Source organism: Pan paniscus, chromosome 10, assembly GCF_029289425.2.
Source record: "Pan paniscus chromosome 10, NHGRI_mPanPan1-v2.0_pri, whole genome shotgun sequence".
NCBI classification, from domain to species: domain Eukaryota; kingdom Metazoa; phylum Chordata; class Mammalia; order Primates; family Hominidae; genus Pan; species Pan paniscus.
Genome location: NC_073259.2, coordinates 127,816,259 through 127,842,995, shown reverse-complemented (window position 1 = coordinate 127,842,995; position 26,737 = coordinate 127,816,259). Strand labels below are relative to the sequence as shown.

Sequence of the window (26,737 nt, the reverse complement as noted above, 5' to 3'; positions counted from 1 at the left end):
CGGCCAAAACAGTTTTAAGGTTTAATATTTTTTTCTCCCTCATCTTCACCCCACACTTCTCACCTTTGCCTACTTGGTGCCTCATTCTGGGTCCATCTTTCTACTCCCCTTGTCTCTAGGCCTGTAGGTCTTTTTTTTTTTTTTTTGAGACGGAGTCTTGCCCTGTCACCCAGGCTGGAGTGCAGTGGCACGATCTCGGCTCACTGCAACCTCTGCCTCCTGGGTTCAAGCGATTCTCCTGCCTCAGCCTCCCAAGTAGCTGGGACTATAGGCCCGCACCACCACACCCAGCTAATTTTTGTATTTTTAGCAGAGACAGTGTTTCACCATGTTGACCAGGCTGGTCTTGAACTCCTGACGTCAGGTGATCCACCTGCCTTGGCCTCCCAAAGTGCTGGGATTACAGGCATGAGCCACTGCACCTGGCCAGGTCTTTTCTTTGCCAGTCTCTCTTCACTGTGCATCTTCCCTGTGTGGTTAATACTCTTCCGTCCTCACTGCCTGTCTATTCTTTTTGGAGTTCTAAAGTTCTCTTTTATTTCATTGCCTGCTCTTTAGGAGTACCAGGCTCAAGTGGAAGAAATGAGGTTGATGATGAATCAGTTGGAAGAGGATCTTGTCTCAGCAAGAAGACGGAGTGATCTCTACGAATCTGAGCTGAGAGAGTCTCGGCTTGCTGCTGAAGAATTCAAGCGGAAAGCGACAGAATGTCAGCATAAACTGTTGAAGGTAGTCAGCCACCCTCCAGGAGGGTGCTTTTTGGGTAAAATTGTACATGATCTTAGCAAGAAAAAGGAGAACCTAGTTTAATGAGAAACAACCTAGTTTGAGACATAGTAGGATACTTTGGAAAACTCTTGGTCTTTATTTACAGAAGATAACATTATTCTTATTTACTATTATTATCTTGGTCACAGAGACCAAGAAAGTAGTCTACACGACTTTTTTAGGTTGTTGAGATTTCCCAATATGTTGTGTCTTTTTAATTACAGGCTAAGGATCAAGGGAAGCCTGAAGTGGGAGAATATGCGAAACTGGAGAAGGTATACTTTCCATGATTGGTTTTGCTATTAATATTTTGGGTAGATAACTTTTTTCATGTTATTATCAGTGGCCCATCATTGATGAAGAGTATTCTTCATCAATGAATAGAGACCTCTCTTCGAGGCTTATTTTGATAGTCCACCTTTGGGTGACCACGTTTGACTTTATGGCTCTAAAAGAGGTAAAAGACAGCTCATTTTTGTCACACCTGCCCACAGCAACAAACCCAGACACTTAGTAAAAAGTATAGGAAAATTGTTATTGTCTTAAAGGACTGAGCGACTTTCTCTTTTTGCCATTTGTATGTTGCTGGTCCTACATGCATCATCAACATGGAGCTTTGCACTGGGACAAAGTCTTCCCTGAGAGGCCACTGTTCTTCCTCTCCCTTAATAGGTTCTGGAAACCCAAAGAAAAAGACCCCATAGAAACCTCAAGAGAATAGGACTGCAATAAATGTAGCAAGATGTTAATGCCGATTTGCCTTTTGCTTTATTTCCTGGGATTTTAATTATAGATCAATGCTGAGCAGCAGCTCAAAATTCAGGAGCTCCAAGAGAAACTGGAGAAGGTAAGCCCAAGGTGATTTTTCAGGAACTTACCCCCCACCACCTCCTTTCCAAACATCTTTGCCTTGTCCCAGAGCACGAAAGATGAAAGAAACAGAATTAGTCACCCAGCGCTGAGGAAAATGAAGGGGGAGTGAGCGATTACCTGAAAATATCAGAGTTCTGAATATAGTTTTTCCTTTTGAGACATGTCAGCAGTGTTTATTTTTAAAAACCAAGCTGTGTGAGACTCTCAAGTAAAAGTTCTAATTATACTACGACAGAACCCAAGAGGCCTGCATCTCTCGCCTCAGGGGGCCTGGCACCTCATTTATGCACATTTGTAAGAGAAGTAGTTCCCCACCCAAACTGCTTTCTGCCAGCAGGAGGCCTGCCCTGCAGAAGGCTGGAGGAGCCATGGGGTTGTCACGTGATTGGGAAGGGGCGTGGATTTGGTTTATAGCATCCTGCAAAGTTTGTGCTAATGGCCCTTTTATTTCATTGTTTAATTAATTTAAAAAAAAATTTTTTTTGAGATGGAGTCTTGCTCTGTTGTCCAGGCTGGAGTGCAGTGGTGTGATCTTGGCTCACTGCAACCTCTGCCTCCTGGGTTGAAGCGATTCTCCTGCCTCAGCCCCCTAAATAGCTGGGATTACAGGCATGTGCCACCACGCCTGGCTAATTTTTGTATTTTTAATAGACACGGGGTTTCACCATGTTGGTCAGTCTGGTCTCGAACTCCTGACTTCAGGTGATCTGCATGCCTAGGCCTCCCAAAGTGCTGGGATTACAGGCATGAGCCACTGCACCTGGCCAACTTATTTAACTTTTTTGAGACAGGGTCTCACTCTGTCACCCAGGCTGGAGTGCAGGGCATGATCGTGGCTCACTGCAGCCTTGACATCACACGCTCAGGTGATCCTCCCACCTCCGCCTCCTGGGTAGCTGGGACTACAGGTGTGCACCACTACATCCAGCTGATTTTCTGTATTTTCTGTAGAGTTAGGATTTTGCCATGTTGCCCAGGCTGGTCTCAAACACCTGGACTCAAGTGAACCACCTGCCATTGCTTCCCAAGATGCTGGAATTACAGGCATGAGCCACTGTACCTGACCATTTTATCTTGTTTTTAAAATTTTTATTAATTTTTTCCCTAGCTTCATTAAGGTATAATTGGCAAATAATAATTGCATATACTTATAGTATGCAATGTGATGTATACACACACACACACACACACACACACACATACATATACATTGTGAAATGATTAAGTCAAGCCAGCTAACAGATCTATCACCTCACATTCTTCTTATATTTTTTGTGGTGAGAACATTTAAGAGCAATTTTCAAGCCCTTTCTTTAGTTGAACACTGGAAATGCTTAATGGAAGGGCCAGAATGAATGTGGTTGTGGGACGTACCTTTGGCATTGAGAGTGCTTGTGAATGTGTTTGCTGGCTTGGTTTAATAGAGTTCCTCCTCCTCCTCCTTCTTCTTTTTTAAAATTGTGGTAAAAAAAAAAAACACATAACATTAAATTACCATCTTAACCATTTTTAAGTGTACAGTTCAGTTGTGCTAAGTTTATTCCCATTACTGGGCAATGGATCTCTGGAACGTTTTTGTCTTGTTACACTGAAACTCTATAACCACCAAATACGAATTCCTCTCATCCCCTTACCTTTCTACTTTCTGTTTCTATGATTTTGACTACTTTATGTACCTCATATAACTGGAATCATACAGTGTTTGTCCTTTTGTGACTGGCTTCTTTCATTTAGCGTAATGTCCTAAAGTTGCATTCATGTCGCATGTATCAGAATTTCCTTCCTTCTTAAGGTGGAATCATATTCCATTTTATAGATATACTGCATATTGCTTATCCACTATTTGCTCCCTGCTTCCTTATTCTTGAGCTCTCTAATGAAAGCCCTCATGGCCCCCTTTAGCTAAAAGCTTGTGAGAGGACGCGTGTCTCCATCTAGAACTCTGCTCTCCAATCAAAGTGTGAGGGAGCCACAAATATTACTTACAGATGTAATTTAAAATTTTCTAGTAGCCACATTTAAAAACAGCAAACACAGGCTGGGCATGGTGGCTCACGCCTGTAATCCCAGCACTTTGGGAGGCTGAGGCGAACTCCTGAGGTCAGGAGTTCGAGACCAGCCTGACCAACATGGTGAAACCCTGTCTTTACTAAAAATACAAAATTAGCTGGATGTGGTGGCGCATGCCTGTAATCCTAGCTACTCGGGAGGCTGAGGCAGGAGAATCACTTGAACCTCCGGAGGCGGAGGTTGCAGTGAGCCGAGATTGCGCCATTGCACTGCAGCCTGGGCAAGAAGAGCAAAACTCCGTCTCAAAAAAAAAGCAAAACAGGTGAAGTCATTTGAATGATATATTTGTTTTAACCCAGTATATCTCAATATTTCCCATAGGAAAATTAACAAATGAGATAATTAAAATAAGGAGAAAATTAATGCTTAGAGGCAAATACATTGATACCTGGGTAGATCAATCCATTTAGATCTTTCTATTTCCATTCATTACGTTGCATCGAATCGAAGATGCTAATGATGGTCAGATACACCATTATCTTATATACCCCAAGAAAGAAAAATGCATCAATTTTAATTGTGGGGTGGATTTCAAATTCAGTGATGTTAAAAAAAAGTGCACCTTAGAATAATGAAATATAGAATTAAATGATTGTGTATTTGTTTTGACAAATGGTAAATTCAGTATTACCTGCTTTTTTAATTTAGGACACTGTCACTATCTTTTTTTTTTTTTTTTTTTAGATTATACTTTAAGTTCTGGGATACATGTGCAGAACATACTGTCACCATCTTTTTATATGAATAAGTTTGGCCACCTATCTCCTTTTCCTTCTCTCTTCCTAGGCTGTAAAAGCCAGCACGGAGGCCACCGAGCTGCTGCAGAATATCCGCCAGGCAAAGGAGCGAGCCGAGAGGGAGCTGGAGAAGCTGCAGAACCGAGAGGATTCTTCTGAAGGCATCAGAAAGAAGCTGGTGGAAGCTGAGGTGAGCAGGGAACCTCCAGCCCAGGCCCCAGCGGCCTCGGCCTTTGGCTGTGCCCAAGGAAAGAAACTGCCAGACCATCACTTGCTTATGTTTGACCAAAGCTGCTTTCCCTTCTGAAGATCTCTTTGAAACCTGAGAGGCTGGGAATCATTTCCCCCCAGGGGAAAGAAAGATTTGTCATAGCAGCTTCAAGTAGAAAGATGTCTTCATAGAAGCTTTTTCTTTCTGTTTATTTTCCTCTGACCTACCCACTAATCTGGGAGAATTTTGATTTTTATAGGTTAACCGAAACTCCATCACTGGGTTTTTCTTTCTCTTCCCTCTGTTTTTTCCTTGCCTTTCCCCTCCACGATATTAATAGCATATTAATTTTCAAGGCTTCACCTATTAACCTGCGTGTCAATGACTCTCAGATCTATATTTTTGGGCCTCTTCTCTACTTCAAATTCTTTGTTGTTGTTGTTGTTGAAATCATTTGTGTAATTTTACCAGAACCACATGAGTGCCTTTTCGTTGTAAAAAACTTAAAACAGTACAGAAGAATATAGGATAAAAAGCGATTCTTCTCCTTTACTCGTATCTGCCTCCTCTGCCCCTTGGTGTTTGTCCCACAGAAGGGGCGTGCCGTAGTCGATTTCACCCTCCTCCTATTGCTGGGTCTTTTGCTTTTTCCTGTCACATTCTTGGTGTAAACCTCCTGGTACATGTCTCTTTTGGGCCATCCTCACCCACATTCATCTGCATTTCCCCCATCTCCCCTAAATTCCAACTGAGTGTCTGAATGGTGCATCAGATTTAGAATGAGCTCAGTCTCTTCCCTGGCAAGCTGGTTTCCCTTCTCACTTTCCTCATGCCAGGCAGGGCCACCATCATTCATCTCGCCATTCCAGGCTTGAAACCTTGGTGTCATTTCGTTTTCTCTGGACGCCGCTATTCAGTGAGTCCCTCCATCCTATAAATGCAGCCATACATCTCCTGTTCATCTCCTGCTTCCCATTTCTGTAGCCCTCCTTGTAGTCCAAGCCCTCTCCTCTTGGCTGAGAAAATCTAATAATTTCTTGGCCATCTGCCTCCAGCTTCTCCTTCCTTCCAGCTAGTTCACACAGTGAAAGATTCATGGACCTCAAGGACCAGATTTCTCAGAATTCCCTGCCCCATCCCAAACCTTTCAGGGGTTCCATAATGCTCAGGTGCACCCCTGAGCCTGGTACCTGAAACCCTCAACCTTTGACCTTTCTGCTTTTCACCTGCCCTTCCCCTTAACATGTGCTGTGCTGTAGCCATTCCAGGCTTCTCTTGGGGCCCAGACTGGCTCTTGACTACTGCTGTGTTTCTGCTAGTGTGTCTCCTTTTGTCTGAAACATCTTCCCCCTCCTCTCCTGTCCTTCCTCCTGCAAAACACCATATACCACCCCCCTCCAGAGCGCACGCCTCTCTGATGTCTCTGCTCAACTGTCCAATTAAAAGTCCTCTTTCCTGCCTGCAACCTCCTGCAGCACTTTGTACCTCTTTGCTTTATGGTTCTTCCTCCTCTTAACCTATATTATGATTATTTGTGTTTATCTTATCTCCTCCAAGGGCAGGAATGATGCCATCTTCCTCTGTATTTTCCGTGATGCCTAGGTGGCACTTTGCAGATAGTAGGTGCTTGGTAAATATTTGAATGAATGAATGCACTCTTGTAACCTACACAACTGAGTACCTAGATTATAGAATCTTATTTTCTCTGCTGTTGCTTCGGGTGCCTGAGACTTTTCTTCCTGACTCGAGTGTATGCTTCTTGAGGGCTCTTTCCCTCGGTGCAGGTGTTATGCCCATAGCGGTTACTCCATTAAAACTCTCTGATTGATTCATGATCTACAGGAACGCCGCCATTCTCTGGAGAACAAGGTAAAGAGACTAGAGACCATGGAGCGTAGAGAAAACAGACTGAAGGATGACATCCAGACAAAATCCCAACAGATCCAGCAGATGGCTGATAAAATTCTGGTGAGCAGGAATGAAAGTCGCAAAGTTAAAAGATAACAGGTTAGAGTTTGCAAAGGGAAGGGGGTAAGAAGAAGAATTAACCGCCACAATAAGGGAGGTATCTCCAAGTAGATGAATTGAGTGAGGTGGTTTCAGCATATGCCACATCGTAGAGTAGTATGAATAACCAAATAACGGACATTTCAGCACTGGTAACAGATCCGTAAATATCGTTTTTTGCTCTGTTTGCTACAGCCTGGCTTTTTTTTTTTTTTAGTGGAACGTGCATCTATCATTGTCAATACATTTTTAAAGGCGTGTTGACATACTTCTATCAGCAGAGCTTTGGATAGCTGTCAACTTCGCATTGCCAATTTAAAAAGCTGTAGGGGTTTAGACCTTGAAGACCGAAATTCAGATTCTTGCTTTTAGAGAAGAAAGCAATTAGTCATACAGAATTGTTTTGCTAGAAGTAGTATTTGTCATAGATCCCTGTTCACCCACTCACTTTCTCTGCTACAGTTGGTTATTATTATTATTTTTTTTTCAATTTCCTTAGATATAGCAGGTCTTTTTTTAGGGTCTGTAGTCATCCTGATTCTGTCTCAGGCTCTGATCACCAAATTAACTTGATCAAGGAAGGTTCGGGTGGTATTTGCAGATGTGTTGACGTTTTGCCCCTGCCAGGGTGGAAGACAGCACCTTTGAAGGGCTCTCCTTGGACCTCAGTCCCACAGCCAGAAATTTGACAGCATGTTTGAGACTCAAGGATGACTTGGAGTCCATTCCTATCCCACCTGGGGAGAGTCTCTGAAGTCATTGGTCATTCCTCTCACCCTAAGGAGGCAAGGTCGTGAGCAGGGCACTTCATCTCTCTCTCTTCACATCACTTCTGGGAAATGAGTCACCAGCAACTATTGGAATTCCAGAGTGGCCAACTTATAGGTCTATACTTAATACCAATCAAACTGTTTACAACTTTACATTTCTGTTTGTGTGTATTTATAAATATATGGATATTCTCGAATCAACAGGTAAAAGAAAAATGGGTTAAATTGTTTTGCTAAGACACCCAGTCTTTGTATATATGTCTGCACACAAAGACAAATGTGACTGTTAGTCTACCCTTTCTGTTCTCTTGTTCCGTCATCAAAGTTTCTCTTGGCTATTGTCAAGTGTTTGAATTTTATCATGAGTATAAAATTAGATCGCACTGAGATCCCACCGCTGCTGTCCCTTGCTTGATATAAACGGAGTGGTTAACTCTCTTGTGGTTGCAAAGTGTTTCTCTGTTTAATGGTGATGTGTTCATTCATTCATTCAACAAATATTTAATGAGCTTCTACTATGTGCCAGGCACTGTTCTAGGAGCTGGAAATTTAGCAGCAAACAACAGTATTTGCATAACAGGACTGAAGAGTTGATCCAATATATCTAGAAAATACCTGTTTAAAAAATGACAACAACAACAAAAAATGCCAAACCACCAAGGAGTCAGATTTTTAGAATATCTGCTCTTCCTAAGGTTCACTTACAATTAAAATGGAGGAGTAGAGAGTTCTGCATTCTTGGATTATGTGTTATAAACTCCCATTCACAAATAGACCAGAAATTTGGTCTTAAAGCTGTCAGTCTCAGATACCTGAGTTTTTTGATCTAATTTTAGATTCTGATTTCCATTCCTGTGCTATCTTATGAAGACCGAAACTGGAAAAAAAAAAAAAAGGATGATTATCAAATGATTTCTAACACAAAGGAAAAATAAGTGGATTTCTTCGTCCGAGTGTATCTTGCCACCCGCCGGAGTACCTTTGTGGTTGTGACTTCATTTATTAGAAGGTGCCTTTTGCTCAAGAACCCTGTGCTTAGGCTGCAAAGTATCTAGGAGGTGGGCAAAGAGTGGTCCTTAGTACCATTATGTAATGATGATGCCTGAACATACATCGCCAAATGTCATTGGCTTTAAAATATTTGCTATTCTGATAAGAACTTTCAAAGCAGATAATGGTACAGTCAGTACAGTAGAGTCCTTGGCCTTAGTAAAAGAAGTTACTGCAAGAGATCGTTTAGCCAAGTACATATAGAACCTTTTAAAATATGTTTTTATTAATCCTGTTTATTTTCAACTCTTCAAGATCACATCTATTGAATTGCGGTAGATCTTGTGCACCTGGTCTTAAGATTGAACTTTAATTGCCCTCAGAGCAAAGCCAATGCTTGGAGACTTTAGAATATCAAAAGCTTAATCACTAACATTTTAAGTGTGTGTGAATCTCAAAGTACTTTTTCACCCCCATTTTATGAACATATCCTATATAATTTCCTCATTCTTCAAAACCCTCATAATTGCTTCCACTTCAAAGAAAAATTTCATAATAGTATAAAGAGTTGAAAACTTGGAGTAATGACTTGATATTAGTAATTAACTGATGGGTCCAGATTCATAAGAATTAATATAGATGCAGCTGTGCATTTACAGAATGTTTTAGTGAATTGAATGCTGCCTTTTAAAAGGTCAGTTTATAAAACATTGGCAAATGAACTGCTGCAATTTTCAAGTGAATTACAGTTTTGTTTAAAAGCTAGAAACTTGGTCAGGCATGGTGGCTCATGCCTGTAATCCCAGCACTTTGGGAGGCTGAGGCGGGTGGATCACCTGAGGTCAGGAGTTTGAAACCAGCCTGACCGACATGGTGAAACCTCGCCTCTACTAAAAATACAAAAATTAGCCGGGCGTGGTGGCGCATGCCTATAATCCCAGGTACTTGGGAGACTGAGACATGAGAATTGCTTGAACCTGGGAGGTGAAAGTTGCAGTGAGCCAAGATCGCGCCAGTGCACTCTAGCCTGGGCAACAAGAGTGAAAATCCATCTAAAAAAAAAAAAAAAAGCTGGGAACTTAACAATAAAAGAATTAAGAGAACATTAAATGTAGGCTATTTATATTACTCCAGATTCTCTTCTAACCTTTAATATGTCTGTACATTTTTATGTCATTATTATCAGTGTATTATATGTTTGTCTTTGTCCCCATTTGCATTGTATCATATGAACATTATATCACATGCACATCTACAGATAGTCACATATGCCACTTACCAGTCAGTTAAAATCATCATTCAAAACTTGAAGTGCTTGGATCATAACATTAGTTTTCCTTTTTAGCTAGGGTTCTTGAGCAATAATTCTGTTAATGAGGAAAATACAAAGTATTTTTTAAAATCATAATCATATATTAAAATGACTTTTCTCATTTAAGGCTCAAGATAGTGGTCAGGGCTTTGTCATGTACTAAACTTTCCAATGTTGCCTTGTTACTCTTATTTCTCTATGCAAAGATGAAGAGCTGCCTTTGTTCGACCTGTCATACTGACGTATTTGTGGTCTCAGGCCTTACAGCCCACCAGCTATGTGTGTATGTGTGTGCGAATACTTGGACTTGGAAAACCCAGGGCCAAGGCATGGTGGTGGTTTCCTTCCCAAGAGCCTTAGGCTAGTAATGGAGGACCAGATGCCCGTTACCTGTGGTACCTGTACCAAAGTCATCTTTCCTGTGAATGTCTAACGTGCATTGGCGGTGTCCTGCCCTCTGCACACCTGACTGTCTTTTCTTTTGTGTCTAGGAGCTCGAAGAGAAACATCGGGAGGCCCAAGTCTCAGCCCAGCACCTAGAAGTGCACCTGAAACAGAAAGAGCAGCACTATGAGGAAAAGATTAAAGTAAAGACATTTTCTGATCTTCCCTGGCCTTGCTCCTATAGTACCATGTAGCTCCCATCTCTTCCTGGGCCCTTGTGGCCATTTCTTGCTGGACCAAAGTACTGTTTGGGGTGAATAATGTCCTTATTCCATGGTGAGAGATTTCAAGGTGTTACTTATGTGAAGGATTGGAAATCTGAAGTTCCAAAAAAAAACCTTTTTTTTTTTTTAAATGTGGTCATCATTTATCTCAATTTCATCTTTAAACTGATTTTTTAAACTCATTGTCGTTTAATCCATGATCATTTCTATAATCCTTTTTCTTTTTTAATTTTTGTGGGTACATAGTAGGTGTATATATTTATGGGGTACATGAGATGTTTTGATACAGGCATGCAATATGAAATAAGCACATCATAGAGAATGGGGTGTCCATCCCCTCAAGCATTTATCCTTTGAGTTACAAATAATCTAATTACATTCTTTAAGTTATTTTAAAATACACAATTAAGTTACTATTGACTATAGTCACCCTACTGTACTCTCAAATACTAGGTCTTGTTCATTCTATTTTTTTGCAGCCATTAACCATCCCTACCTTCCCTACAACCCCTTCTACGCTTCCCAACCTCTGTTAACCATCCTTCTATACTCTATGTCCATGAGTTTAATTAAGTTGATTTTTAGATCCCACAAATAAGTGAGAATATGTGATGTTTGTCCTTCTGTGCCTGGCTGATTTCAGTTAATATGATGATCTCCAATTCCATCCATGTTGTTGCAAATGACTGGATCCCATTCCATTTTATGGTTGAATAGTACTCCATTGTTGTATCTGTACCACATTTTCTTTCTTTTTTTTTCCCTTCAACTTTTAAGTTCTGGGGTACATGTGCAGGATGTGCAGGTTTGTTACATAGGTAAACGACGTGTGCCATGGTGATTGGCTGCACAGATCAACCAATCACCTAGGTCTTAAGCCCAGCATGCATTAGCTATTCTTGCTGTCTTCCTGATGCTCTCCCCACCCCACCCCCGCTGACAGGGTTTGTGTTGTTCCCTGCCATGTGTCCGTATACCACATTTTCTTTATCCATTCATCCGCTGATGGACACTTGGGTCATTTCCAAATCTTAGCTATTGTAAATAGTACTGCAGCAAACATGGGAGTGCAGATATCTCTTTGATATACTGATTTCCTTTTCTTTCCTTTCCAGCGGTGGGATTGCTGGATCATGTGACAGCTCGATTTTTCTTTGGCTTTTTCTTTACAATTTTACTTTGCCTTTAATTTTTCTGAGGCTTACTGTATTGTGTCTAAATGTGGATTTCTTGGCTAGGTGTGGTGGCTCATGCATATAATCCTAGCACTTTGGGAGGCCGAGATGGGTGAATCACTTGAGTCTAGGAATTCAAGACTAGCCTAGGCAACTTGACGAGACCCCTGGCTCTACAAAAAATACAAAAATTAGCTGGGTGTGGTGGCACGCACCTGTTGTCTCAGCTACTCAGGAGGCTGGGATGGGAGAATTGCTTGAACCTGGGAGGCGGAGGTTGCAGCGAGCCGAGATTGCACCACTTCACTCCAGCCTGGGTGACAGAGAGAGACCCTATGTCAAAAAAAAAAAAAAAAAAAAAAAAAAGTCTGTTTCTTTTTACTTATCTTATTCTGCTTAAGATTTACTGGGCTAAATATATATATATATGTTATATGTAATATAATATATATTATATTTAGAGACATGATCTTGCTCAGCGCAGTAGGCTCAAGTGATCTTCCCTCCTCAGCCACCCAAGTAGCTGGGACTATAGGCACATGACACCATACCTGGCTATTTTAAAAAGGTTTTTTGTAGAGATGGGGTCTCCCAGGCTTTTGAGTAGATTCATATCTTTTTATTTATTCTAGAAAGTTAGTGGTCATTATATCTCAAATATTGTCTCTTCCCCCTTCTCTCTTTTCCTTTTAAGAATTTGATTGGGGCTGGGTGCGGTGGTTCACGCCTGTAATCCCAGCACTCAGGTGGATCACCTGAGGTCAGGAGTTCAAGACCAGCCTGGCCAACATGGTGAAACCCCGCCTCTACTAAAAATACAAAAAAATTAGCCAGGCGTGGTGGCGTGCACCTGTAGTCCCAGCTACTTGGGAGGCTGAGACACGAGAATCTCTTGAACCCAGTGAGCAGAGGTTGCAGTGAGCCAAGATTTCACCACTGCACTCCAGCCTAGGTGACAGAGTGAGACTCTGTCTCAAAAAATAAAAAAATAAAAAAGAATTTGATTGGGCATCAGTTAGATCAGCTCCAATTTAGCCTTTTAAAATATTTTCTATTTCTTTGTTTCTTTGTGCTACATTTTGGGTAGTTTCTTCTGACATATTTCCCAATTTGCAAATTCTTTCTTAGCTGTGTCTAATCTGCTGTTCCATTGAGGTTTTTTCTTCTTTTCTTTCTTTCTTTCTTTTTTTTTTTTTTTTTTTTTTTTTGAGACAGGATCTCACTCTGTCACCCAGGCTGGAGTGCACTGGTGCAAGTCATAGCTCACTGCAACCTGGGCTTAAGCAATCCTCCTACCTCAGCCTCCTGAGTAGCTGGGACTATAGGTGCATGCCACCACGCCTGGGTAATTTTTAAATTTTCTGTTGAGTTTTAATTTCGGTTGTTATATTTTTTACTTCTAGACATTCTATTTGGGTCATTCCCAAGTTTGCTAGATTATTTAAGACAATCATCTTCTGTTCTGTGCATTCATTTTCAAGCCTAACTTTTCTTTCTTTAAATGTACTGAGCATAGTTATTTTATCATCTGTACCTGACAACTCCACTATGTGAAGTATTTGAAGGTCTGCTTCTGCTCTGTTGTTTCTCTTGGTTCTTTGTCATGGTGACTGTTTTATTTTCCTTGGAGAATTATTAATGGAAATTCTTTGAGGACTTGGATGAAATGTGTGCCCACCTTGGTGGGTGGTCGGGGGCTTTCATTTCTGCCTTTTCTTGACCACTGAGGCTATAAAAACTGAAACTCAAGTTAATTTGTTTCAGTAAAATATCTCAGGTTAAACCCTTCTTGCCTCTCCCTGCTTCTGTTTTACTTAGTTTTTCGCAATTTCTTACTCTCTTGCCAACTTGTAGGTGCTTTTGGGAAAATGTTTTTTATATTTTATCTAGCATTTTAAATCATTTTCAAGAGAAGGGCTGGCCTGACATGTAGCCCACTATGCTATTAGAAATGGCTGCCGCTCTATCAATTTCCTTTAAAATCACATCCCATTTTCATGATGATTTGGATCAAGCCTTTAATTCATTCTTATGTTCTTGAGAATCAGATGCTGTTTATTATATCTTGAATATTGTCGCTTCCCCTTTCCAACCAGACATTGAAGGGGGATTTCAATTTTTGTGATGATCTTGTTATTGATTTGGTTGGTATTCTCAAAGAATTGAGTGGTCCTTTCTTGGAGAATCTAACACGTACATGCTCACACAGCATCATCACCATCACCACCCTGGCATCTTTTACCGCTGGCGTTATTTTTGGTTGTTTTTCAGTAAAAGAAATATAGGAGGCCAGGCACAGTGGTTCACATCTGTAATTTCAGCACTTTGGGGGGCCAAGGTGGGCAGATCGCTTGAGTCCAGGGATTCGAGACCAGTCTGTGTAACAAAGTGAGATGCCCTTCTCATCTTGTCTACAAAAAATACAAAAATTAGCCAGGCAGGTGGCACACATCTGTAGTCCCAGCTACTTGGGAGCCTGAGGTGGGAGGATCGCGTGTGATCAGGAGGTTGAGGCTGCAGTGAGCCGTGGAAAGACATATGGGAAAACAACCCAGAAATGACCTCAAAGTGTTCTCCGGTGACCCCTGGTACTTCAATTGTTAGAAAATTATGAGAATGTATACAGTAGTCCCCTGGCACCTTTGCATGATGAAAGTAACCCTTTGTGAAACATATTCTATGATTTGGTGATATATTGATGTTCCTACCAAAAGCCATATTCTATCTTAAATTGATTTAGATGTCTTTAGTGGAATCTCTTATTTCAAATAAACATTTTGCTCCCCTTCTTCCCCATACATCTTGTTCATCTTTCTGCCAGTTGAACCCTATGAAAGCTAAGAGAGATCCGTATGTTCTTTTATTTATCTGTTTATTGTTTTGAGACAGGTTCTTGCTCCATCACCCAGGGTAGAATGTGGTAGTGTGATCATAGCTCAATGAGGCTTCGAACTCCTGGGCTCAAGCAATCCTCCCATCTTATCCTCCTGAGTAGCTGGGATTACAGGTGTACAACACCATGCCCAGCTAATTACTATTTTTTATACTTTTTGTGGAAATGAGGTCTTGCTATGTTGCCCAGGCTGGTCTCAAACTTCTGTCCCCAAGCGATCTCCACCCGTGTCAGCCTCCCAAAGTGCTGGGGTTAGAGGCATGAGCCACCATGCCTGGCCTAGTGCATACGTTCTTGATAGAGGCTTATCCCTTCTAGCTCATACTTACCTCTTATCGGTATCCTTCTTGACCAAAGTTGAGGTCTTATTTTGAGCAGAGGCATCCTGAAAATGTATTTCATTGCTTTAGCACCTCATAAAATATAAAGGGCATATGTGGTCTAGATATTATGTGGTCTCTGCTAACTTCTAGATGGAAAGAAATTTGTTTTATAGATCCCAAGGAATGTCAGGGAAAGATCTGTCTTTCTTCCCTACTGGAATCTTTATGAAACCATTTCTTTTTAGCCTGTTCTGCTTTGTGTTTCCTGTTCCAGCCTCTATCAGGCCATTTTAGTAATAATTATGATCATACCCTCGATTCTACCCTGTTCTTGCTCATAATTTTAGAATCATGCTCAGACATCCAAGACAGTGGGCCATTTCTCATCCTTTTGAGCTTCTTCCTTTCTCTCATGACCCTGTTCCCACCTTTTGGTCTTCTCTTCCAACTTCCATTCTATTTTTTTCATCAGTCAGTTCTAGTTTAAAGACCTCTTTGAAATCTGTTCTTTCCTTTCTTTCTCCTGTGGACTCCCTCCCCGCTGACTGGCTCTTTTTAGGGACGTCGTCCCCATGAGCTGTGACAGTCCTTTCACAATAGACATTGTTGGAAAGGCAGATTTTAGCCCTCTCTGTGACCCCAGCTCTTTCAGCTTTATTCCCAGGATCCTGTTGTCCTCCTTGATGTCGTTGGTGTTCTTTGGAAAAGTCGAATGGAGCCTCTGTGGTGAGGAACGTAGGGTTGTGGTCAAAGGCTCGGGCATGTTCTGATGTCGTCTTCTTTTTTCCTTCCTTTTTGCTTGTTGTTTTGGCAACTCGTAGGGCTGTGTGTGCCCCAAAGAACATTAGATCAAGTTGGCGATTGGTGATACCATTACTGTTTTATGTTTCCTCTTGGGAACAGTAGGTGCTTACAGTGGCATTCTGAGCACTGAGAACACATGATCTCTCTTCCCCTGGGAAAGGTTTCTTTTCCCAGTGACTTTTTTTTCTCCCCCTAGTTGGATCAGAGGAAAGAACCAGGGAAAGAGGCATTTTTTTCTTTCTTTTATGTTGTCTTTTTAATCTGTTGACCATCCACCTACGTTATTGGTGGCCAAAAGCCTCTTGTCCCTGGTTGTTTCTGAGCATCATCCTTGGTCACATAGACTTCCTCTGTCTTCGGCTTCTCTCCCTCTTGCACACAGCCCAGGAGTATCTAGAATTAATTTGTATAAATTAGGAGTGAGGAATATTCTGAAAACTGCGGGTGCACTGGCGAAGAAAAAGTTGTCCCCAGGTAATATCTGCAGATTATAAGAAATTTATTCTCTAGGTCTGGATCTAGAGCAATCTTGTTTCCTCCTCCCTTCTCATTCTGGAGTCTGCCTCATTTTGAATATATCTCTCTGGTCTTTGGGCTGCTGATTTTAAAATAAGTTCTTGGTTCAAGTCAACCTGTTCCTTGCCATTGGATGGTAATATTTGACTTTTTAATCTTATCCTGATTGATAAGCAGACTCCCAGTTTTTGCCTTCTCTTTGCCCCAGAATTTGGAGACCTCGGGCCTCTCCCCTGCTTTTCTCCTCTTTCCTAGATTTTCTCAAGTGTCCCCGTTTAGTCTTCCCTCCTCAGCTTGGCTCCTGAGAACATTTGCTGCTGCTTTTGTTTTTGTAGGTGTTGGACAATCAGATAAAGAAAGACCTGGCCGACAAGGAGACGCTGGAGAACATGATGCAGAGACACGAGGAGGAGGCCCATGAGAAGGGCAAAATTCTCAGCGAACAGAAGGCGGTAGGTAGAAGGAGTTGCCAAGCCAGTGTTCAAAGGAGGGTTTTTGAAATATGCCAAGAATCACCCCTGATAAGACTCTATTTCACCTGGTGAAATTCCTTCTGTTGAATCCTGTGGAGTTGTTGGTAATAGGAGGCTTTCTCTGAAACTGTTTCCTTTCCTAAAAGCAACTGAGGTGGTGGCTCTGGATGGCCAGTTTTGTGTTTTTCAAGAACTCATGCTGTTCTGCTGTCTGCTAAAATACTGTCCTTCTAAATGCTCCTGACAAAATGGCCAGTGGCTCTTGGTCTTCCTGCTCTTTTTTTTTTTTTGAGGTGGGGTTTTGCTCTGAAGCCCAGGCTGCAATGTGGTGGTGCAATCATGGCTCACTGCAGCCTCCAACTCCTGGGCTCAAGTGATCCTTCCATCTCAGCCTCCCAAGTAACTGAGACTACAGGTGCGTGCCCCCATGCTTACCTAATTTTTAAGTTTTCTGTAGAGACGAGATCGTGCTATGTTGCCCAGGCTGGTCTCAAACTTCTGGCCTCAAGCAATCCTCCCGTCTTGGTCTCTCAAAGTGCTGGGATTACAGGCCACCATTCCTGGCCCTACACTTCTCTTCTTTTTACTTGCCTGTTTGTCTCTTTTCTAATCCACATAGGCAGTTGTTTCAGAAACTTGTTGCCTCTAAGGTTTACCTGTGGTGCTTATTTATCTGCACCCCACCAAGACTTACCATATCAGAATCTCTTTTTTTTTTTTTTTTTTTTTTGAGATGGAGTCTCACTCTGTCACCCAGGCTGGAGTTTAGTGGCATGATTTCAGCTCACTGCAACCTCCGCCTCCCAGGTTCAAGTAATTTTCCTGCCTCAGCCTCCCGAGTAGCTGGGATTAAAGGCATGTGCCACCGTGCCTGGCTAATTTTTGTATTTTTAGTAGAGACAGGGTTTCACTATGTTGGCCAGGCCAGTCTCAAACTCTTGACCTCAAGTGATCTGCCCACCTCGGCCTCCCAAAGTGCTGGGATTACAGGTACGAGCCACCGCGCCCGACCCCACATCAGGATCTCTGAGGGGAGATCCTGGGAAATTAAATATTTAGTTAGTACCCCCACACCCCAATTCTTATGATTTTTTAAGTTGGGGAAACTTTGCTGTAGAGAAGCTGTCCCCAACCTTTTTAGCACCAGGGACCGGTTTTGTGGAAGACAATTTTTCCACAGGGGTGGGGGGATGGTTTTGAGATAAAACTGTACCACCTCAGACTATCAGGCATTAAGGCATTAGATTTTTGTTTTGTTTTGTTTTGTTTTTGAGACGGAGTCTTGCTCTGTCACACAGGCTGGAGTGCAGTGGCGCAATATCGGCTCACTGCAACCTCTGCCTCCCGAGTTCAAGTGACTCTCCTGCCTCAGCCTCCCAAGTAGCTGGGATTATAGTCATGTGCCACTGCACCCGGCTAATTTTTGTATTTTTAGTAAAGACAGCATTTCTCCATGTTGGCCAGGCTGGTCTGGAATTCCTGACCTCAGGTGACCCACCTGCCTTGGCCTCCCAAAGTGTTGGGATTACAGGCTAAGCCGCCGCGCCCGGCTGGCGGCATTCGATTCTCATTAGGAGCACGCAACCTCGATCCCTCGCTTGCGCAGGTCATGATTGGGTTCACACTCTGAGGAGAATCTAATGCCACTGATCCCACAGGAGGTAGAGCTCAGGCAGTAATGCTCGCTCGCTGGCCGCTCACCTCCTGCTGTGCAGCCTGGTTCATAACAGGTGGCAGACCGGTAATGGGGTACTGCTCTGTGGCCCTGGGGTTGGAGACCCCTGCTGTGGAGTCTAGAGCAATGGTGGCTGGGTGAGAAGGAATCACTCAGAAAATGACAACCCTCGAGGTGGTGATAAATGCGAATGTGCAGATTTGAGTTAAGAGACTCTTGCAGGCCCAGGTCACATGCAGATGAGATGGGGTTTAACAAGGCCTGATTACTCCCAGGATGTTAGGTTCTTGAATAGGTCCTTATGTCTGTTTTACATGCAAGCCACTTAGCCAGTGTGGGGAGATTTCATCACTGAAAAAACAACCAAGTACCATCCATTTGAGTGGTACCATCTGTGATCCTCAGAGTACAGACTAGTTGAGTGCCTTGTTACCTCTAGCCAAATTGCCGTCATTTCAGATGAAACTTTTACCCTGGCCCGCACTGCCCCTATTACTCCTGTTCTGGTGTGTGAAGTTTCATAGGTGCCCTGTGTTTCAGATGATCAATGCTATGGATTCCAAGATCAGATCCCTGGAACAGAGGATTGTGGAACTGTCTGAAGCCAATAAACTTGCAGCAAATAGCAGTCTTTTTACCCAAAGGAACATGTAAGTATTCAAATTCTAACTGCCCTACATTATTACACTTTGGTCTCCTCTCCTGTGGCATAAACTCCCTTCTTCTGTTTGATGGAGCTGGAGTGGATTGAATGACTTCTGTAGCTCAGCCCAGCCCTCAGATACTTACGTCATCTTGCCCTGTCTTAAGTGGTCTCACTCTGCCACTTTTGAGTCGGGTTTTCTTAAATGCCTTCAATTACCATCACATAACAGAGTGTTTTGCTCTCTCTAATGAGGCTATTTATAATTTGCTTGTGGAAAGCTGCAGTTCTTGTTCCCTAGAGTTGCATCCTGTAACTAGTAAGAGGTGAAATTGTGTGTGCCCAGTTGGGCCATCCATTTAGTTGTCACTAGGTTAGACCCTATGGAAGGAAGTTTGGGGTTCAGCAAGGGCTGTGTTCCAGGAGCACTTTGAGCTGAATCTTTTCCCCCAGAGAATTACAATCTCCAGGATTTTTTTCCCCCTTAGGTTTCTCTCTTCAGAGATCTCCCAAAACAGTCCCATCTTAATCTAAACCAGCTTAGTAGGCTGTGTTTTGGGTCTTTGAGTCGTTCTAGGTTTTGATACTTCTAAGCAGTTTGCTGGAGAGGTGAGGGAGATCTGCAGAGAACTAGAAAGAATACCATTCTTTCTCCTTGGTCCTTTTTCTCCAGGGCCTGCCTTCATGAGTTACTGGGGTGCCCTTGTACAGTAATCTAAGGAGGCCCCCTTCTGTCCCTACACAGACTCACAGAAGAAATAAACAGGCCTGTCAAAGGAGTGAAATGTTAGTATCTCTTGCATCCTCCTGGACCTTACTTAATCCCATATGTGAGGGACTGACACTGAGTGGTGATGAGTAAATGGTCCCCACGTTCGTCATGCCGGGATCATGCTTATGAGGCCAGATCAGGAGACAGCTAACCCAGGAATGGCCCTAGTCCACTTAGTGAGGAGACATGTCTAACTCCGTGTCCGTCTACCTCCCGTGGAAACGGGCTCAACCCTAATGAGACTGTGATTTTGTTTGGATCCTCCCACCACCCCCACCAGGAAGGCCCAAGAAGAGATGATTTCTGAACTCAGGCAACAGAAATTTTACCTGGAGACACAGGCTGGGAAGTTGGAGGCCCAGAACCGAAAACTGGAGGAGCAGCTGGAGAAGATCAGCCACCAAGACCACAGTGACAAGAATCGGCTGCTGGAACTGGAGACAAGATTGCGGGAGGTGAGAGCGAGGAGTCATCTCCTGGGAGGATTTGCTGGGCGATTCGGGCTCTGAACAAGTCAGCTTTCGAGCACAAATCAATATCTATACAAGAGACATTGTGCTTGGTGGTTAAGGGGGCAGACTTGAGGCAGGAGAAAAGGGTCTGGAGGCAAGGAACCTAAGGCCAATTCATGCTGAATCAAGGAAAAACACCAAGGTTTATGGGCAGGGAATCTGAGGCCCTTGTGCTAACCTCTTTTTTTTTTTTTTTAAGAGAGTCTTGCTCTGTTGTCCAGGCTGGAGTGCAGTGGTGCGATCTTGGTTCACTGCAGCCTCCGCCTCCTGGGTTCAAGTGATTCTCGTGCCTCAGCTTCTCGAGTAGCTGGGACTACAGGCGCCTGGCACCACACCCAGCCAATTTTTGTAGAGACAGGGTTTTGCCATGTTGACCAGACTGGTCTTGAACTTCTGACCTCAAGTGATCCACCCGCCTCAGCTTCCCAAAGTGCTGGGGTTACAGGCGTGAGCCACCATGCCTGGCCAATTTGTGCTAGCTTTCTAAAAGAGAAAACACCAGGTTCTGTGGGCAGGGAACCTAAAGCCCATTCCTGCTGACTTCCCAGAGCTGGATCGAAAGGAAAACACATGGGGCTGGAGGCAGGGAACCTGAGGCCAATTAACGCAAACTTCCTAAAGCTGAACCAAAAGGAAAATCCTCATCTTCCCACGCCCCAGTAGTGAAAGATGGAAGAGGCTCCTCTCCCTGCAATGCTCCAAAAGATGGAAGACTACTCTCCCTGCAACCCCCTCCCCCCACCTTCCACCATTGCTCAGATGGAAAGGAAGAGCACCTTGGATGGGCCGCGGGCCAAGGAGGGACTATCTCTTCATCTGCATAGGGCACCAGTTCGCCTCAGCCTGTAATTAGCCACAGACCGAATCCTTTATTCAGATAAGGAGTAACCAATAGGAACCCCAAAAGGAGTACTTAAAACCCAGAAAACTTTGTAACTGGGCCCTTGAGCCACTTGCTGGGGCCACTCCCACCCTGTGGAGTGCGTTCTTGCTTTAACAGATCCCTGCTTTCTCTGCTTCATTCCTGTGTTTCGTTCCTTTGTTACTTTGTGCGTTTTGTCCAATTCTTTGTTCAAAATAGACAACTTAGACCCCAGGCCCTCCTTCTGGTAACAGACTGGGCCATGGGGATCTGGGTTAGAATTCCACCTCCACTCCTTACTGGTTTTATGACCTCTTACTAGTTTTGCAAGCTGCCTCATCTCTCTGCTGGGCTTCAGTTTCTTCATCTGTAAAATGTCAGTGATAATGTATCTCCTTTATAGGGTCCTGTGGGCAGTGTGTCAATTTGTGCATCTGTCAAATGGGAGCAGAGCAATTCCTCCTTTATCAAGATGTAATGACAGCCCCGTGACCTAGTCAGAGCTTAGCCATGGTGGCCCAGTGCTGGTGGCAGAGGTCTGTCTCATAATGACGGTGGGAGATTAAAAGACAAAACCAAATTTAGGTGTGATTGATGAAAGGTAGCTCTCTTCAAAAACATAAGGAGGCTGGGAAGAGTGGCCAGGTTTTGGGGAGGAAAATACAACAAATTGGGTTGTAGACATGTTGAGGTTGATTGAAGCCATAAGGTTACATTTATGTAGTCACTGTATATTTGTCAAATGTCTGCTGTGTGCCAATTTGTAGCCTGGGTCTACAGTGGCGACAAGACAGACCTGTTCCTGACACGAGGGCTTTTAGCCTAGCAGCAGGGTTCGCTGGCACCAGCAGAGACACAACTGGAGTTCAGGATAGTGATTGTTGGAAGCTGGACACCCAGGCTGGGAGGGAAGATACAGTGTCTCATGTAAAATAGTTGCTCAAATATTTGTGATGGAATTCTTCAAAAAGCAGATGATCTTTCTTAAGGAAGGTCCTGTTAAGCAGACAGCAGTCTGAGGTCTAAGCCTTGGGTAGTACTCATGTTTATGCATGTCTTTATTTGTCTTGGAGTATTAAAATGAAGTCAGTTCTCCAAGGGACAGTAACAATGTGTTATCTCATGTTTTTTAGGGGTTGTCAAGGTGTGAACTCCTCCATTAGGGTCACCTGGAGTGTCTGGTTTTATTTTCATTTTTTCTAGCAATGGGGTCTTGCTATGTTGCCCAGGCTGGTCTTGAGCTCCTGGCTTTATTTATTTATTTATTTTTCTTTTATTATTTCTTAGGTCAGGATTTCTCAGAAGGAGGACGTCTGGCTTTAAGCAGTCCTCCCTCCTTGGCCTCCAAAGTGCTAGGATTACAGGCATGAGCCTTAAGCCTTAGGCGATGGTTTAACTTTTATCATCCAGGCTATACTTTCACTCTTCTGTAAGTTTAACAGCAAGATCACGGGAGACTCGCCCTTAAGTTTGAGTCTAAACAATCCAGATGGACTTCTCTAGCTTGGGGGCCTTGACTGGCTGTCTCTTGCCTTCCCTTTGCACAAATGTTCCTCTTAGGAGCCTGCCCTGCTGCTGTAGCTCATCTGGGCTATTAAAGTGTCCCAGGGAAGCTGTTGTTTTTCACTTGAATCAGTAGAGCCAGCCCCTCAAGGATGGTAAGAGAAACTTCAAACGTTTCACGAGAGGTTCAGGCTCTATATTCTCCCTGGGAGTTTTGCAGTTTAGCTCTAAATATAACCGGATCAGTCCCTCTTCTTTTGGCCACATGCTGCTACTGAGATTGAGGGCAGAGGCCTCCACCTGGAGTTTGATCCGCCTTAAAGGACCTGGGCCTTCCCCCAACTTTGTGTGTGCAGCGTTAGCTCTTCTCTAGCCAGGTGTGTGGAGTCACAAAGATGCAGGCTCCCGGGTTCTTCCTTCATTGTATAGCATCCAGCTCCCGCTCCTCCCCTTGAGTCACTGTCACCTGCCTCTCTTGGTTTTGCCAAATGGCATCGGAAGCATTTTCAGGCTTGCTAGTAGAGGTCCACTCTGCTGTGACTGCTGGTGTTTTAGTAAGACAGAAGGGTACAGTGTTTACCCTGTACATGGTCAAGTGCAATGGTCAGGACACGTAGGGATGTTGCAGGAATACAGCAACATGTTACATGGACTCTTGAGCCAGACTTTCTGGGTTTGAATGCCAGTCCTGCCTTTTAAAAAGATTTTTATAGCTGTGTGACATTTGCTCAGTTACCTAATCTCTTAGTGCCACAGTTTGCTTATCTGTAAAATGGAGGTAATAGTAGTACCTCCCTCAGTGAGTTGTTCTGAAAATGAAATGAGTTAATTCAGGGCCCAGTGTGTTGTGAGGACCGTATTTGCTGCTGTGACATCGTCGTCATCACCATCATCACTAGAGAGAGATAATAGCCATGGCTTCAGCTGTCACTGATTTTTTAAGGCCTCCCGGATCCAGGTTGCCAATCCAGACCTTTCTTTTGAGTTTCTGACCCATTGTCTTACTAGTAGACTACTTATTAGTAGACGTTAGACATCTCCACTTGGATGTCTCCTGCAGGGCTCAAGTTCAACATGTTAAGACTGAATTTCTTATCTTTTGCCTCAGACTGGCCCTTTCTCTCCTATTCTGTCATAGCAATGGTCTATTTGTGTAATTCACCTGTCCAGAAATGTGGAAGTCATCTTTTTTTCTTTTTTTTGAGGCAGAGTCTCGCTCTGTCACCCAGGCTGGAGTACAATGGCGCAATCTTGGCCCACTGCAACCTCTGCCTGCCAGGTTCAAGTGATTCTCCTGCCTCAGCCTCCTGAGTAGCTGGTACTACAGGTGTGTGCCACCACACCCAGCTAATTTTTTGTTATTTTTAGTAGAGACGGGGTTTCACCATGCTGGCCAGGCTGGTCTCGAACTCCTGACCTCGTGATCTGCCCACCTCGGCCTCCCAAAGTGCTGGGATTACAGGTGTGAGCCATTGCACCCGGCTGGGAGTCATCTTTGACTCCCTTATGTCCTTTGTTCTCTGCCCCACATCAAATTCACCACTAAATCCTGTTGGTTTTGCAGGTTACATCTTTTGCAAGTGTTTCTTCTCTTCACCCCTATGGGCTTCGGGATGTGGGTGCCACCTTTTCTAGGGAGGAGCCTTCTCCGACCCTCTGAAGCTGGGTTGGAGGTCTCCTTTTTATCCTCACGGCTTTCAGGGCATAGCTCATCGCAGTGTGTTCTTCTTGGCAGTCCCCTTAGACAGCAGGCTCTCTGAGGGCAGCAAGCATCTCTGAGTTGCTTGACATTGATCTTTAGGACCACACTGTCCATGTTTGTCAGGTCAATAGATGTGTCGTGGTCTCCCTCACCCCCATACCTTTGGATGTCTTGCTTCCCCTGCCTGGAATTTTCTTTCACCTCTTACCTGCTTGTTTGACTCCTGCATATTCTTCAACAGAATTTAACAGATCCAGAGTTAGCTCCTCTACCCACCTGCGGTATTCCTGCAACATCCCTACATGTCCTGACCGTTGCACTTGACCATGATATATGGTCATGGTTGGTTTTCATTTTTCTCCCCACTTGAAGGCAGAGACTGTCTTTCATCTCCATATTCCATTTTCCACAGAAATTGCTGAGTAAATTTTTGTTAAATGAATGATGAAAGATTGAATAGATAGGTGGATGGATGAGCAGATGGAGGGAAGAATGATTAACTTCTAATGTGACATTAAAGCAGATTACCTAATGAGGACACATCAGAGAAAGCGTGTTTAAAATAAATAGAATTCAGTCTGTTGTTTCATTTACAATCGAATTGAAAAGATGTCCTTGTTACTAATATGTTGTTATTTATATCTGCTTAGCTTTAAATGTTTTTCTAATAAGAGTAATCATCATCATTTTCATTAGTGATTCTTGCTGTGTGGCTTTTCCTTTTAAAGTCTTCCCAGGCATTTGAATATATGTAAGTAAGGGGTGGTTAGGAGATATAGCCCTTACCTGTTCTTACTCCTGTTGAATTCAGAGATGCATGGAAGTCAGGCCCATTTTGTTGCATTTTCCTCTCCTCTATCGAGTGCCGAGAAGGTGGTTCCAAGACCAGGTTTCAGCTGCAGGTTGAGTAGCAGGTCATGTCTTCACTTTCTCTTTTGTTCAGACCAAGCAAGGGTTTATCTCTCTTTCTCTCTGTCTCTCTCTCTCTCTCAGGTCAGTCTAGAGCATGAGGAGCAGAAACTGGAGCTCAAGCGCCAGCTCACAGAGCTACAGCTCTCCCTGCAGGAGCGCGAGTCACAGTTGACAGCCCTGCAGGCTGCACGGGCGGCCCTGGAGAGCCAGCTTCGCCAGGCGAAGACAGAGCTGGAAGAGACCACAGCAGAAGCCGAAGAGGAGATCCAGGCGCTCACGGTAGGTCTGGGGAGCAACATCTTCAGGTTGCTAAAGGCCTCAGCTAGGATGAGTGTGGAACTGGCACTGAGTATACTGGCTCACCCTTAGAAATTCCAGGAGGGAAAACATGATCCACAAAGATATTCAGTGGCCAGGAAATTGGCTTACATAGGCTGCTGCTTCATTGGAACTAGTAGATTAGCTTGGTTGGTTATATTCAAACTTTTCTTAGTATCTTGAATAGTTCCTCCTTTACTTATATATTTTCCTTCTTTTGAAAAAATCATCATTATATTTTAAAGTTTGGTTTCAGTTTGTTTAAAAGTTTGTTTACCTTGGCCTTCTACTTTAGTTTTCAATAATCATTTAAAATAATAATAATAATCTTATATCTTATAGTAGTTTTTCTACCATATTTTTACTTTTTGTTAACCTTACTCATGTTACTTCTTTTTTTTTTTTTTTCAAGCTGTAGATTCTGCTTCCTGTCTTTTGTATGCATCTGGTATGAACTGGATGGGAAAAATTCTACTGAATGAAAGATTCTTTCTCTAAAAGGGACCTGGCTTCCTTGTTCTTTCTGAGAGACTAGTTTACTTAGCTGGAGACTATTCTCAGGAGGTAGAACTTGGAGCGGGGGTGTTACTGGATTGAAACCTTAGTTCTTTTTAGAAGTCTGAAATGGATTTTTTGTGGGGCCATTTTCCCCACATTTGATCATTCCCACAGAGACTGACCCAGAATAACAAAACTCACAAAAATCTGATATGTGAAATGCCAACTTAACTTGAAGGGGGAAATGCAACTGCCAAGTTGACTAGGGTACTCTGGGTGGCCAATCTTCACATTTTCTTTTTCCCATTCAGGGAAGTATACTTAGAAAATCCCGTTAATCTTGGAAGGATCCCTGGAGGACCTAGACTGTGAGCATAGAAGGCCAAATGAATTTTAATGGCTGGTGTCAACCAAGCTCATACATTTCTCATAGTATCATACTGTACCTGCCAAGCAGACAGGCACACACCTGCCTGCTGGTCAGGGTGCCCTCTCCTGTGGGCCAGTCACAATACAGCTGATTGGGTTTAGTGTTTTTTTAATGAGCCACCTAAATAGGTACCTTATTCATTCTGACTCAACTTAGATGCTGTCCCCATTTCTGTCAGTGAACATCTCTAAACCTCTCTTTGATTGGGGTTACTTCCGTGGAATGAATGGCCATGTACATTCATTGCTTACACTTTACCTCGAGGTAATGCACGTGTACATCTCTATCTATCTATCTATCTATCTATCTATCTATCTATC

General features: G+C 43.3%; 1 protein-coding gene across 7 annotated transcripts in view; it reads left to right on the top strand.

Annotated features, from left to right (window-relative positions):
• Positions 1-26,737, top strand: part of CIT (citron rho-interacting serine/threonine kinase) — a 191,451-nt gene that overhangs the window by 99,878 nt on the left and 64,836 nt on the right. For 6 of the 7 annotated variants that reach the window (XM_003832401.4, XM_008957793.3, XM_034934622.2 and 3 more), the window contains exons 14-23: positions 559-729; positions 993-1,043; positions 1,562-1,615; positions 4,498-4,638; positions 6,502-6,627; positions 10,230-10,325; positions 16,453-16,569; positions 18,806-18,915; positions 19,961-20,135; positions 25,253-25,450. In XM_003832401.4, coding sequence (XP_003832449.1) covers positions 559-729; positions 993-1,043; positions 1,562-1,615; positions 4,498-4,638; positions 6,502-6,627; positions 10,230-10,325; positions 16,453-16,569; positions 18,806-18,915; positions 19,961-20,135; positions 25,253-25,450 — 1,239 coding nt within the window. The remainder of the gene's footprint in view (positions 1-558; positions 730-992; positions 1,044-1,561; positions 1,616-4,497; positions 4,639-6,501; positions 6,628-10,229; positions 10,326-16,452; positions 16,570-18,805; positions 18,916-19,960; positions 20,136-25,252; positions 25,451-26,737) is intronic. The other variant, XM_003832400.6, reaches the window with a different exon arrangement.